Here is a 15,669-nt window from a genome sequence, read left to right as displayed (position 1 = left end):
CTGAATGCATACTGGGATCGTTGTCTTACCTGAAATTGGGTGCAGATGCCCATTCCAGAGCGAGGCATGCCAAGTCCACAGCGGCATAAACCAGCAGAAAGAAAATGGTCACAATACTGGCGATGGTGTTGAGCTTTCCAGAAAACAGCACCAACTACAGCAAATAAACAAAGGAAGAACAGGGGGGATAAAGTAAAATAAAAGGCAAAAATTACAGAATGTATTGAAATTACCAAAACAAGTTAGAAGAACAATTACAAAGCGTATAAAACCTGCGCCTCGCCGTATTTTCAACTCTTGAAAGAGCATCAGTCATGAAAAAAGTCACATTTTGCAATAATGAATGGGAAAAGAAAATTCTAATTCCGTGAGACACACAACTTTTGCACAGTACGACACAGAAACAACATGCAGCAAATAGCTGCTTTTAATGCATCGCCTCTCCTCTGTGCAAGCCATAACAGAGTTTACCAAGAACTCTCAAAGGTCCCTCACACAGCAGGAAATTCTTTGATTCGCTGAAATCCAACTTCATGGCCCCTATTTGAAATGGAAAGTGAAAAGGGGAACTAAAAGTTGTTGAACCTTGGATTTTCTACCTAGGTGTTCTTTAACAACTCGCTCAAATGATTATTTCCACATTTGGGTGACCAGCAACTCTTGGTAGCGTGCTATTGGAAACATTCATCTGTTATCAAATGCTTGTAGTGAAATAACCAATTATCTTTTTCAGTAAAGCATATGACCCAGAGTCCTTGGTAACAAGACTAACAGATGGAATCCCAAGATCAATCTTTGCTTGCTTAATATGCGGAACAGGAATCAGAGTGATGTAACTGAGAAAAAATTTCAAACAACAGGTATCTCTGAAATAACATTAACTATATTCTTTTTTGAAACCAAATTCCACTATCACGTAAAATTTCACCTGCGGCAGTTAAGGAAAATGAGAGCCTACAACGTCTGGAATCATCTTTAAAGAACCTATGCGTGTGACGGAATATTACATCTATTTTGCATTGCGCTTATGCCCCAGTTCTTGTCTGACTTACAATGAGGAATTGAAAGAATCTATCTATGTATTAAATAAATCGGTTTAAAAATGGCAAGTCAGTGTGCTTTCAGACCAATATTGAACACAGTGCTATCTAAGGGAGTCAAAAAACACAATAACAGGTTCATGAAGCAAATTTGAAGCATCTGCCCCATCTATCCTGACCTTTGGAGACTCCTGGCTGTGTGTGGTGCACAATATGCGTGTATTGTGTGACTACATGTCCCGGTCCATCTATATAATAAGATCTGTACTTCATCTGTAGTGATAAATAAATTTTACTAATCAATATCTGTAAGCTATTTACCCTTCTCATTAAAAAACAAAACTATTTAAGTTGAATGTATTTATTTTTATTATATTATTTGATTTTAGTTATTTAATTTTTGTTTTTTAGTGTGACTCAGCGGCCCACTATTGGCGAACTGCCAGTATTTTTTAGGTAAGACAGAGAGGAAGGGACAAAATAAATATTTAAAAACTTAAATTTTATCTTCATTTTATTGGATTAGCATTTTGTTGAATGTTTTGTGTCTGCATATTGTGCTTGGACAACATTTTTAAAGTGGACTGTTTTACATACCCTGTATTATCCTGTGTATTATAAAATGACTGACTGTCTCTTTTATCCAACATGTACCTAAATGAAATTTTCAGAAAAAAATAAGCTGAAGTCTTTACGATCCAGTAATGTTCGTGTGTGTGTGTCTCTGTGTGTCTGTGTGTGTGTGGGGTGGGGGGGATTACAATCAGACTTATGTCATCAGTGAATTATTGGAATGGTGGTGGAATAGAGCAGGAAGATGAGAGTCAATGATCTCCGAGGAGCAAACGATTTCCATCTAATTGCTCCCCTTCCACTCACAGGCAGTTGAGACGGGTGAAAAGGACACACGGGACAAAGAGAGAAAAAGAAACAAAGAGCGCAAGTAATGATAAAGCATTCTGCCTCGTCCTCTTTCTTTGAATAATGATGGTTTTGTCAGGTCTTTAACACAAAAGTCTGTATTTTGCAATCCAAGGCCCATCCCCTTTGCCAATAGTCTCCTCTTCAAGCAAAACTGACTTCTTTAAACCACTTACAGTAGAGAAAAATATCTACATCTCTGTATTACAGTTATTAACGTTAATGCAATATTGCAGTTATTAACAATAATGATATTGATTAACAGGTAAAATTTATTTTGCAAAATAATTCAGATGTTTAGCTTCCTGCTACCATCATGTTGTTTAGCAATGAAGATTGGTAAGTCATTTTGCCCCAACATTTTTTAGTCTTGTCAATGTGCTTCTAGCAAAACATTACAAATGGTTACATTTTTATTTTTGTTTAGCTTCACAGTCATGATTTTTTCACCTAATGAGTGCCCTAAGTGCCAAAAATGGGACCCATTGCCTCCCTGCTTGGCACTCAGCATTAAGGGTTGGAATTGGGGGGTTAGATCACCAAATGATTCCCGAGCGCGCCACCGCTGCTGCTCACTGCTCCCCTCTCCCCCAGGGGATGGATCAAAATCACACGGGGATGGGTTAAATGCAGAGGACAAATTTCACCACACCTAGATGTGTGTGTGACGATCATTGGGACTTTGACTTTAACTTTAACTTTTAACTTTAACTTTTAACTATAATAGTATTTATGTTGGTTACACCTCAAAATAGTTTAACTCTAGCTCTCACAGACAAACGTCAAATCCGAAACTGAAAGAAATTCAGCACTATTTGTTTTTATCATCAATGCAACAGGACACACTGAGGCCAGTTTCCCCATAATTAATTAATTAATTTGAATTTATGGAAAGTGCAATAGTATTCCTCACTTACTTGTACAAGGAACCAGGAAATAAGGACAGAGACCCAGGGGTTGCCACTGTTCGATGTCTTTTTCGCAGGAGACAACACTTTACCTGAAGGAAGGAAAGAAAAACAATGTGAAAAACTCTTTCGTTATTACATTGAATCTCATGCTTAGGTTAGGTACTTAATTTATTTTCTCAATTATTTACTTTAGGTAGAAAAAAAAAACTAATTATAAAAATGCGAGCTGTTATAAACTGGGAATTCTCTGTGTTTGTGTTATAATATAACAAGTGAAAGTATAGACAGTATCACATTACAATGTATTTTCTAGTAACCAGAAAGGAAATGTGCTACATACCAAACAAGTCATCTTTGGCTAATGCATAGAGGATGCGTGAGGCTCCAATGAGGTTGCTCATTGCTGCTGAAAGCGTGGAGGAGTAAACTCCAATGGTGACAAAGGGATTCCACACATTAATATCTCTCAGAAAACTGTAATCTTTTTGAAGCAGCACCCTGGAAGAAAAACAAATAGCAATCACTGATCATTCAGAACCCTTGAGTTTACATTTTTAATCACCCCACTTATTACACGCAAAATTGTTACACTCATCATACATCAAGATAGTTCCAAATAATAATAATAATAAAAAAACAGACTGGCCATGCTACAGAGTGCTTGTATTGCCTCCTTTCAGTTTTTTTTTAAGGTCCGTTCCCACTGTGCAGTACTCGAGAGGCCCTTCTAACCAATCTAACCCATCAGGGAAGACAGCCAGTCTTGTGTGTCTTGGCACCGAAATGAAACACATTACCATGGCAAGAGCTGCTAAAAACACTGAGGCTATGTTTAACTGAATCGGCTAGCTTGGTCTGGTCTACAGATGCTGTCTTGACGGAAATGCATAGTGACGTCCTTGTTTTTGCACTTGAAACTGGCAGCATCTTACCAGACCTTTTCTGTGATGGGAGAACTTGTTTGAAACGATTTGTAACTTGTTTTTATAAAGCCGTTGAATGAAGAAATGTGTCAAAACACGACGACTGTGTTTGTTCCATCTCGATAAATCACGTCAATGTTGAACGTTTTATAATCTATGTGTGCGTCACACCGCTATAAAAGGTCAATTCTGATGAATGCAGTGGAGCATGCTCACAGGTGACAAGAGATCAAATCATTTCAGTTGGAGTACAAAAATGAATCCATGTAAAACATGTGAAGCGGGTGAGTTGTGTAATTTGGACCTTCTTGAAGGACTGAATATTTGACTCATTCCTTCCTGACCTTGTCTAAGCTCATAACTGCACTTTGTTTATTTAATGCCTCATGATTTTGATACAAGAAATATTAGGTTTGTGTAGCTTCGGTTACACGCTTACTAAATTGCTAGGTTTAAGTTTAAACTTATATGTGTTTGAAATCAACCCACTGAAAATTGATGTTTTGCCCAGGGCGCAAAGGTAGCCAGGCCCACATCTGAATACATGCACAGATGGATATTAAGGGAATGGGAAAGGTTTATGTCACGTAAAAGTATTGGGGATGGTTTACAAAGCTTTAATATTGTGTACTGGACCACAATTCAAAAGGAGATTCATGTGCAACCGTGACTCACTTTGGTTTCGCTATGCATGATGTGTAGTTTGGTAGTTCTGAAGGTGGACACGTTGCATTGCTTGACAAGGAAAAAACACTCTTGTAATTGACTTCCATGATCTCTAGCGGCCAACAAGAAACACCACGTGTTGGAAATTTCAATACAACGGTATCCAAATGTCTAAATAATACATACTGTTTTATAATCCGGTGCGCCTTATAGTGCGGAAAATACGGTATATTGTTTCTACTTCGCGGATTGTCATTTTTCGTGGGTGGTTCTGGAACGTATCTCCCGCAAAAAAATGAGTAATCGCTGTACTTCCAATTCTTAATACAATACTACATTGAACTATCTTGCATATAATGCTACCAAACATTTATTTTCCCAACCACAATAATAGATTATGAACCTATTACCTTCACATTGGAGATCAAAATCAAGTGGCCCAACGGTGGTGTGTCATTTTAAACTCATTTATTGTAAGGGCAAAATGGTTTTCAATGAAAATGTTGAGAGCAAAGTGATGATTGTTCTACCAAGGTGCCTAATGATGAGCTCCTGGAGGGGACTCACCCCGGAGAGAGCGACGATGAGAGAGTAAGTGTGCATGAGTGTGACTGTGCTTGTGCGTATTAGCGCACAAGATGCTGCAGTCAACATGGAGGCAGTGAGATCAGAAATGAAAAAACACAGCAGGGTGTGCATGATTACCTCTGGCCCCCCGCCTCCTTCCACTACAACACAGCCAGAGAGTGGAATTACAGTGTGAAGAATTTCTCACTCTCTCCTGATCCCTCTCAATCTCTTGTGGTGCTTCAAAACATGCATGTGCAAGTGCACACACACCTTTATTCTGACAATCACAAAGAAATGTGTTTATTTTCATCATGGATTATTTGTTCCACTCATAAAGTGGCTGCGTAACATTGTATGTATGCGTAACACTTGGCAACCGCTCACAAACACAATCCATCATTATCTCCTCCTGCCTCATAAGTATAGAGTCAAAACATGTTTTCTTTTGTTGCTCTCTGACTGATTTTTTTGTTCATTTATATGTGAAGTTTACATTTGAAACAGTGTCTATTCTATCTCATTCTCGTTCTTTCTTTCGTTGCTTGCAATAGTAATTAAGAGGCTCATCACGTCAACTTTAAGGTCCACTGATTTTAATACTTACCATCATGGCCCTATTACATATTGTTCACTCCACTCAAAGAACTGAGCACACTATTATTAAACTTGACGTCTAAGCGGCACAAACACATTTATATGCACACGCAGACACACACACAAACACACAAAACCGTGTTCTGCAGCATCTACAGTAGTTAAAAGAAATAATACTAACAAAGATTAACTGTCCCAACGTGGAAAGTTTAATCTTGAATACAGTCTGTCACTGGATGTATTTTGACTTTTGCTGATTTAGACACTAATTTTTCCAAATAATCAATGGAAGTAGAAAGGATACATGGTTGAACGGTGCAGATATTTTACATAGCTTTGTCATTTATGTTTAGCAAGCCAAAACCATTTACAGTCGTACTCTGATAGTTCAACAAAGTTGAAGACTTGCACTGTTTGTCAGGTTTAAATAAATTTGCGCTGGTAATTACGGTGAAGTCAAGTGTCAAGTGTGCATGTGTGTGTTTGTAACTAAAACGAACGATAACTTAGACCAGTAGTGTGAAACCAAAAATGTATAGCAATAAAAATTAGCATCAGTGTCTGAGAAGTCTTGAAGGCATATCGCTATTTTGAAGAAATTCCATATTCTTTTTAGATTTCATTTTTTAATTTTATCATGACATCTCGGTAGGAAAGAAAAACTACAAGCGTGTGTAAACTAGTAAATCGCATGACTGCTTTGGAAGTTTGAGTTTCGTCACAAAATACATCATGAACACTGTAACTGAATACAAATGCTTTTTAATTCGCACCCTCTGATTCCATGAAAAAAATAGTAGCAGAAACAAAGACCAAGGGAATAATTCAAACAGTTTGATTCTGATCACAGTTCCAACAAGTGAATACCGCTTAAGTGTCAACCATGATAAAGAATTAAGGGTCCCTTTTTAATGGAGCTCAGGGGTGTGATGTTTGTGTTAGAACTGATGGCCTCATTATTGGTTTATCTGATGTGCAGTTGGCGTCAAATAAACCTTGACAAATTTGAGATTTGCAAACTGGCGTTCAAATTATAGCTTGTAGCATGGATGGCAGAGACAAATGTGACGTATGACAAATGAGATGACAGCAGCTTGAAGCTTGAGTTGCAGTATATGGGTAGGCGACAATAGTACACAAAGTCATTTGGATGTATAGAGGCTACAGTATGTTTCATAATTGTGTGTAAATTCATTACCAGTGGCATTGCTTATCATTGTGAGGGCCTGGATAGTAATTATTGATCCGAGCATCCGTATGAAATGAGCTCTGACATCTAAGTAAAAAGAGGAATAAAGGAGTGTAGGAGAGAGTGACATCTTGCTTTAGGTAGAGCAGAAATGAAGCAAAATGACTCAAAGGGAACGACAAAGATTGTACTCAGAGATTGCTCTCATTTTTTATGGCATGCTACCTTCATTTGCCGAGTCGTGTAGTATATAATTTTTTCCAGCTATTATTTAATGTTTGTGCTTTTGAGAAGGCATTCACAACTTATAAGCCATTCTCATTCATTGCATTTCCAGGGGTTTCAACTTATTCGTTCATCAGAGAAAATAACAAAATGATTCAGAAGCATCGAGTTTAATGAACATGGAGAAAAACCCTTCAGAATCTCCAATCAATGCTGAAATGGGATGGGAGCTTGTTACCGAGATGGCTCCATCTTATGGCTAACATCACTGACCAATTGTGTGTCTACAAAATGAAAACAATAGCCATGTAAATCAATACGTATATCCATTTTCTGAACTGTGCAAAGCTAAATCTCTCTTACTAATGTCTTAAGATGACTTCAAAGATAGGAATGTCACACACTTGTGGACACGCCTACGGCCACTAGGCTGGAATGCATTGTGAGTGTGTGAGGTGAGTAGGTTGTCATTATCATCATTTTGTCTTTTTTTTTACCCTATTGATTATTTAATGGAATGTGCCTTTTATGCTATTTAGGGCAAATCATGATTTGGATGACTTTCCTTCGATGAGATGGGGAGTAGTGGGGAGCTGACATATATAAGTATTTCTACACAGTGGGCCAGTGGTTATGAACCATAGTCCTGGATGACCAAAATGCAGACATAATTTTTTCATGCATTCCAATCCTCTGGGTATTAATGAAAAATCAGAATACACTGAGGTTTGTCTTTCTTGTAGGGAAGTTGTTAAATTACAAAATCACCAATTCATTAAAAAGATAGTATTTTGGAAAATGAGATTTCAAAAACCGCATGTATAAACTGCAAAATTCTGAACAACGTTTCAACCAAGTTAAAACAGATAAAAGTTGATTGAATCTGATCCAGACATTTTTTTCTCACATGCAAGATCATAGTTTAAGAACAATACAGAACAACTCATTTTAAATGTTAATTTACAGCATTAACATGGATTACAAATCTACTTGTAATATGAAGTAAACGGTAGCAATGAAGTCACAAAACACGCAACCCTTTCAAAAAAGAGAATCTAAGATTGCGTCATATATTATCTCAGGCCTTCAAGATACCACTGAGTCAATTGCATGGAAACAAAGGCACTAGCACCGAACTAAAATCCCTTTCTGCTGGGATTTAATGTTCGTCTTTAACCCCACTTTACCATGACCTTGTAGGTACTTAAAGAGTATGGCTGAGGTACACCGGGAGCAAGAAAGAGATACAGACAGATAAACTAGAGGCAGAGCGTCAAAGAGAGGCAAGGGGAGAATTTCAGGAGGCAGAGAGACAGAGCGAAAGTGAAAGATAAGTGCTCTCAAGGGAGTTGACTGTGGTTAAGGATTATTAAATGGAATCAATAACTAACAAGGCCTCTGTGTGTACACAGACTCACGCAACCATGTGCACACACTCACAACGGCATGCATTCACATTTTAATATTAAACCCATGTCTCTTTTTAGAATTCTTGCTTTCTCTTCCCAAACCATTTACCTGGACTCAGAGGTTTCAATTCTTTTCCATGTTTGGTCATTTTCATTTACCGTATTTTCCGCACTATAAATCGCTCCAGAGTATAAGTCGCACCAGCCATAAAATGCACAATACAGAAGAAAAAGATACAATCTAAGTCGCATTTTTTGGGGGAAATTTATTTGATAAAATCCAACACCAAGAATAGACATGTCATCTTGAAAGGCAATTTAAAATAATAATAGAATAGAGGCAACAACAGGCTGAATAATTGTACGGTATGGTCATGTTTCATGAACACAAACAAGGAACTGAGAACATGCCTGACGTAACATATTTAAGAGTTATTCAAATAACTATAGCATAAATAACATGCTAACAAGTTTATCGAACCATCCATGTCACTCCAAATCATCGTCACGAAATCTTCATCCTTGATGTTACTTATAAACAACTCCGCTAACTCCGGAAGTAGAAGATGCAACGCTTTCTCTTCTATGTGGCTTACGTCAGACTTATCGTCAGTTGCAGTTCCAATTATTCTACAGGCCTAGAGCGCCCTCATGTGGTTTAGTGTGAAAATAACGTGAAATGATTTAATGTGTTAATAATCTCACACATATTATTTAAGATGAATCAATATAAATGCCTGTCAAAGATTTATGTCATAAAGTGTAGAGGTATACTACAGTAGATTATTTTAATGTTTATTACACTATCAAAAAAACAAAGACATTTATAGATTGTTGGATTAGAATTCAAATTTAGCACATGCCATGGATAGAGTATGAGGTACATTAATCACAATAAACATAAATCATATAAACTCCATTGTGCCTATCATTGAAACGACATGACCATTTTTAAAGGCCAGCATCTCAAACTTTTATCAAAATTGCCATGGTAGCATCCTTTTATCAAAATTGAAAATGAAGAAAAACAAACAAAAATAGAAAGTATGACAGAAATCTATGTAGTGGTGAAATAGAAGAAGGTGAGATGGTGGGAGGAGGACAGAGATGGATGGGGAAAATATGCCAGATAAGAACAGAAAGGATAGTGGAGAGATAGAGTAGGCAAGAATATTGCAGTTTGGTGATAGTGGAAGGGGAAAACAGCAATACTGGAAATGCATTTTAGTGGCCATAAAATTCAGAAAGAAACTAAAAAATAAAAAGTACAAAAAAAACAACTACAAAGGAATATTTTAATCAAACGTTGACTAAATTTTATCAGAAACCCCCCCCCCCTCAAAAAAATTTTTATATATATAAACTAATGTAACTATTTTGTGTCAAAATCCCTCAAACGCAATAATTCTCTGCTTTTTGTAGTATTTCATGAATGACTAATTTATCTTTTGTGTTGAATTAAAAGAGACATTTTCAATGAACTGCTTTGGCTTCAGGACACAATTTCCATTAAGCCTTCAATTGGATCCAGAATTTGGGAATCGTGTTAACCCCGAAAGCGCATTGTATAGAAAGGCATGTTTTAGGCAGTCGAAGAGATCCTTTCTTACATTAATTTAGGTCAAGCATGTTGTTAGGCAGCCAAAGGTGTCCGTTTGCTCCACACACATTGAAGTCTGTTGACATTTTATTAAAAGAGAAGCAATATGCAGATGAAACTATCAGGAGGATTGAGTAAGTGATTTTGATGCTATGTGAAGTGGATGGAAGAGAGAATAAAGCAGCCTCTTTTTCTACTACCGTGTCCGGCCACGCTCTTTGACTTGTTAGTGACTGTGTGGATGAGGTGCTTCCGTGAACTTCCCCCTTTCCAAAGCAAAAACAATCTTAGCGATCCGTATCACCCGACTTCTTATTATCAAACGCCTTTGGTGTCGGAAATTCATCAGCTACGGTTTAGTCATTTAGCTTCGGTCCTTTTAGCATCAATTTGAAATACTACTTGGAAATGTATTTATGACCAAAACATTTGACCAAACTGCATTATACAGAAAGTCCCGTAGGATCCAAGCGAGTAAAATTGAGATTTAGGTGTAATACCAAATAAACAAACATAATGGCTTAATAAACTGTAATCGGGGAAAAAAGTTTCTTCTAATAAACTTAAATCCAAATTTTATCCGATTGTTCAATTAATCAATGGTATAATTGATAGAATTGATTCTAAAAATATTCAATGGTGACATTCATGTCAGCAAATATTGATCAATTGATATTTCTTACCTATTCAAAATGGGAAAATAATTTATTAAAAATAAAATAAATTAAATACAACCATCAAGATAAAAAATACCCTTCATACCACTCAGTCACAAAATTTTAAATCTTGTGATTTGAGTTGGATTTCTCCAGTGAAATGTACACATGTACACATAAGTCTGGATGTACGCAAATATTAAACTGGATCGATCCAGCCAAAAAAAACAAGTGCAACCAGAATCAAAGCATTAAGAGTAGATCCAATAGAAAACAGACGAAGAGAAGGATGAAAAAATGTAATGCAAACAAATAAATCATTAGGAAAAAGTGAAAATTAGATTCAGTGCGTGTATGTGTGGGTCTGTAATTATTTTTAGCAAATGAGAGACAATTCAAGGGAAATGTGGGCTGAACAAAAAATCCACAAGGCTGGTTGTCAGCGATAGCGCAACAAAAAAGAGCCATGCAGATTCAAACTAATATAATCAAGTAATTTATTAATAGACAAGCTTCTGTAGCACAGGGCGGATTAGCCCACAGGTCACTGATGCACAACATCGTGCAGCGGGAAATTCTTAATGTGTAAGGTTTACACTAACGAAATATAAACTTGAAATAAAATGAGGGGGATAGCAGAGGACAAAATCAAAAATACAAAAATAAAAGGACTTTTAAAAAAGAGTTGCCACGAATGGTGGACGTTGTACATAACTATAATGCAATTCTGTCACATAACTTCTGATTATCTAAAGAAAAATGACTAAGTAAGGGGACAGTCGATTAGGTGACGTGAAAACCAATTGCACAGTGTTGTAAATGAGCTTTATTGAGCTTCCAATGAACTACAAGCGAAGTATTGATAGTGATAGGGATTTTAAAACCGTTAGATGCTTGAAAAGAAATGGTGGCTGTATGTAATTTCATTGCTCATTGTTGCAGTAGAGGACAAAGGAAGTAGCTATTTCTCTATACCTAGACTGATGGCAAGTGATGGATATGACATATTTGGTTGGTATTGCTAGTGCATCAATACATCATTTGAGCAGTGTGTGCTTCCAGCAGTTGGACTGAATGTAACTCGGCAGTGTTCATGTGTTGATATACTCATATTTCACATTTTGGTGCTGTTGGCTTGTGCGAAAAGACTTTTTTCGTTCGAGCAAAATAATCAATGTTGATATGGTTGGAGCGAACCCTTGATCGACTTAAAGTATTCCTTTTTCTGATGGATTGATCAAGAAATCAATTCAAATATTCTTAAAAATTGAGATTTTACAATACAAGTGTGATTCATAAGACCATGTCTATAGTTTAGGTACTCACACCGACTTGCACAACTTTTCCCTGACAACTAAAAGCTAAAAAAACAACTTGTGCTGAAGGAGTTTAAAGATTAGCGGGAGGCTCCGATAATAGTACGGTGCAAGAGATTGAGAGTCTTTATCGGCTGTTGCTGCAAAAACGGGTTCTCACACTGAGCGCTGCCATTATTAATCTTTGTTGCTACTGTGGATCTTATCATATTGTCACTCCCGACAAACATGGGTGGGCAATTATTATTTTTAAGTAGTGTACCTTTGTTATGCACAACAATCATCTTCAATAGTTATTATCAAAGCTCTCTGACATTCTCTTAAATGCGCTATTGACTTCTTTAAGAGATTTGATGCAGAACAACAATTTGGAAAAGAGACTCATGCAAAGGTTAGTTTGGCACTAAATGTTCCTCTGGAGTGAAGCAGAGCAGATATGTTGGAAAGCAAGACTGCCACCATTTGGACGACTTGTACAATTGCAGTGAAGCAGCCAACTTAAAACATTGGAGCTCAAATGTCTTCCCACAGAATTTTCTAATTACTGCTAAATGACAATTGCTTCTTATGTAGAATGCATCCTTTTTCTGTTGTGGCGCCCCTGGAAAGAAGAAAATATTTTGTGCCCCCCCTCCCCCAAGTCTGTGCCACAACTCTAAATAGTATCAATTGTCTATAAAATTCTTATAAGTACACCTCTGCATACGTAACATTGTATTCTTATTAACATTCTAAAATCAATAAAGAATAGCTTTATTAACATGTAGAAGATGAAGGATGACTACTACTAATTCTTATTATTCTGGAGAAATCAAATTATGGGTTCACCTTTGCCCTGATAGTGTCAACTTGTAGTACTCAGTCAATGAGTGTATTCTTCTGAGTTTTGTGTCAAATATTCTCTCATGACCTTTTATATCATTACGCACAACAGACTATGTGTGCATGAAGTGCCATTCAATGCACACGTGAAACTATCACATGGAGACTCACGGAAACACAACACGGAAAGAAAGAAAGGCAATCCATTCAGCAGACTTCTTTCTTCTTTTGAAACCAGAACTATCTAACAGACCAACTTCATAAGACAGCTATAGAACAGTGGCAAAAACAAGGAAATTGACTCCTTGCAATAGTGCTTCTGTGACACGTGATTTTTTTTTCAGTTCAGTTAAGGTCGGATCGAATAAACTCGCCTACGTGGAATTCATCGGGCAATGTCATTTGCCGCTGACTTGAATACTGAAATCAGAGTAAAGTGGTTTTGGTTTGAATCAGGTTTAAGTTGCAATCAGTGGTAAAGAATATAGATTTGAAACAATTGTTACAGTAGTGCTCAACTAATTCATCACATCCATAAAAGGATCGTTAAGTAGATTTTTTTTTTTTTTTCTGTAATGGGCAACAAGTACAGAGAGGCTCTAATGATGACGGTTTCAATGCAAAACTATTATTATTGCCATCAAACTGTTTACCAGAAAAGAAAGAATTCATTAATCATTTGTTTTAAATTGTCAAACTCTAGCTATTTACTTGCATTTCTGCACAATTGCGGTCACGCTTCATTAATCAAATAACTTTGCGGCTAATACTTCCATTTTTGAGAATGGAAACCAGTAAATCTAGAAACCATATATTACATGAGTACTGAGAATAAACTGCTTTTGAACAGCGATTTTAATAATAGCAAATAATATTGGAGTTTGTGTTATTTTCTACAAAATACGGTAACTGATATCTCTATTCAAGTGTTTTGACACTTATCTAATCATTGTCACAAAGGTTTCCGTTATGGCACAAAATGATATCAGTGCAATATAAGCCTTGACGGTGACCCACCCAAATACCAACAACCCTTTTGCACACGCACTCACGTCATGTGAGCTAAAGTGGGCCAAAACACTTCATCCATACACTTTAGATTCTTAGTGCTTGGAATATGTATAGCTTTCCCAAGAAGGTCATTTGTGGCCTGTATGTCTTGTCTTTTAAAACAAAATTGAAACTAAAATGTTGAAGTAAGCTGTAAGAGTAGAACAGGGCTTCTGATAAGCAACTTTGTCTCGATTCAGCGAGTCTGTGTAGCATGCAGGCAGATAGCGGTAGGATGGTCTGGCAGAGTAAATGATGTCCGCATTGATCTCTGTTGCTGTTTTATAGCCATGTCATGTCAATTTAGCACCTCAAGAACACTTGCTGTAGAGCTAATCAATAGTGAACTCTGGCAGCGATAGACATGTAGAAAGAGAAAACCAGAGTGTGAAGAAAAGGTGTATAAAGAGAAAGACAAAATCTCTAGACAAAAAGATTAGGGGGGTAATTTACACAACTCTGTATTTAACTGAAATTAATCAATTTCAAGTCAAGCGATCTGAGGGATTTAGAATTTCTTTCTCACAATACAAAAGAAAAAAATTAATATTTTTAGTCTCAGAATGCAAAATATAACAAAGATCTGATTTCCTCTCCTATCCACAATTTGCAAAATGACTTTTCGCAAATAATCTTGATCATAGTATTTCTGTCAGGCGGAAACATTTGCCCTTTTCCACAAATCGATAGTATTAATCAGTACCCTCGACACTGCTGAAATCTTCTTGGTAAATTAAAAAAAGTTATACAATTCGACATATTATATAGTATGTGGAGCCTCCAAAGGCGAGACAAGCTGGCAGAGTTGACACCGCACCCAATGCGGTGATGACTCCCCCCAAGCCAACTCAAGCATTAACACATCAGTAGAGAACAACATACAAGTTAATGCCATAAACACACGCCTGCATGCAAATACAAAAAACACTTCTGCTGTAGCAAAAAATATTTATATTTAAAGCTCAGTTGAAATCAGATGTGATTTCTTTTAATATTGTGACTATTTTTTATGGCTGTCAGTCAGTTCTAATAACATAACTACACTTTCACTTCCTTTTTGGATTGATAAATAGTACATACTATATTTAGGGAGGATAAGAGCTGCTCATTTTTCCACTGAACCCAAAGTAATATTATTAGAGATATCTGGCAAGATTAGCAAGATATGAAATTTATCCATATCCGACAGCCCTAAACGACAGTGTTAATCATCTTAGCTGCCTGAGGTCATCTTTACTCTTTTCACAGGGGTGGACATTCCGCCATAGTTTCAGCAATGCTCCTGAAGTCGACAGAAAAAAGCCAGCAAGGGTGTGCCCCTGAGTGCAAGGCAAGTAATGAACCCCTTTTCAGTAACCTCCTCTGTCTTTGACTGGTTGCTTTTCTTTGGGGTTCTTAAAAATCAAATTGGAAATACAGATGGGGCCAAAGAGGTGTTGATTCTTTCTTCCCCACAGATCATTTTACTAATGTGCTACTGTCAGTTCATATTGACAGGTTTAACAAATATGAGAAAAAGTTTAACCCACCACAGTTTTGATGAGTTCACCAAATTTACCAAACTGTAACCAAATAAGCTGACTTTGACAGAAAAAGGAAACTCAAGTTACAAATGCAAGTACAGCAAGTTTGTTGAAGCATAAAATTAAATATCTTTCCATTGTGCCACAACTAATACGTATTTAAATTCAATCTGATACTATAGAAGCAAATCCACCACAATTATTACAGCACTTAAATTGTTGCAATTTTATCCCTTTGGATATATTGTGAAAAA

At 36.7% G+C, this 15,669-nt stretch overlaps 1 protein-coding gene across 1 annotated transcript in view; it reads right to left on the bottom strand.

Moving 5' to 3' along the window:
* The window catches only part of zgc:153039 (uncharacterized protein LOC767698 homolog), a 34,528-nt gene that overhangs the window by 12,468 nt on the left and 6,391 nt on the right, over positions 1–15,669 (bottom strand). Inside the window, exons 7-9 of the mRNA XM_037268098.1 lie at positions 3,213–3,370; positions 2,879–2,961; positions 30–154 (exon numbers count right to left, since the gene is read on the bottom strand). Of these exons, the coding sequence (XP_037123993.1) occupies positions 30–154; positions 2,879–2,961; positions 3,213–3,370 (366 nt within the window). The remainder of the gene's footprint in view (positions 1–29; positions 155–2,878; positions 2,962–3,212; positions 3,371–15,669) is intronic.

The sequence above is a fragment of the Syngnathus acus genome, chromosome 13 (genome assembly GCF_901709675.1).
Source record: "Syngnathus acus chromosome 13, fSynAcu1.2, whole genome shotgun sequence".
Taxonomy (NCBI): domain Eukaryota; kingdom Metazoa; phylum Chordata; class Actinopteri; order Syngnathiformes; family Syngnathidae; genus Syngnathus; species Syngnathus acus.
The sequence above is the reverse complement of the archived record's forward strand: the minus strand, read 5'-3'. Positions and strand labels throughout refer to the sequence as shown.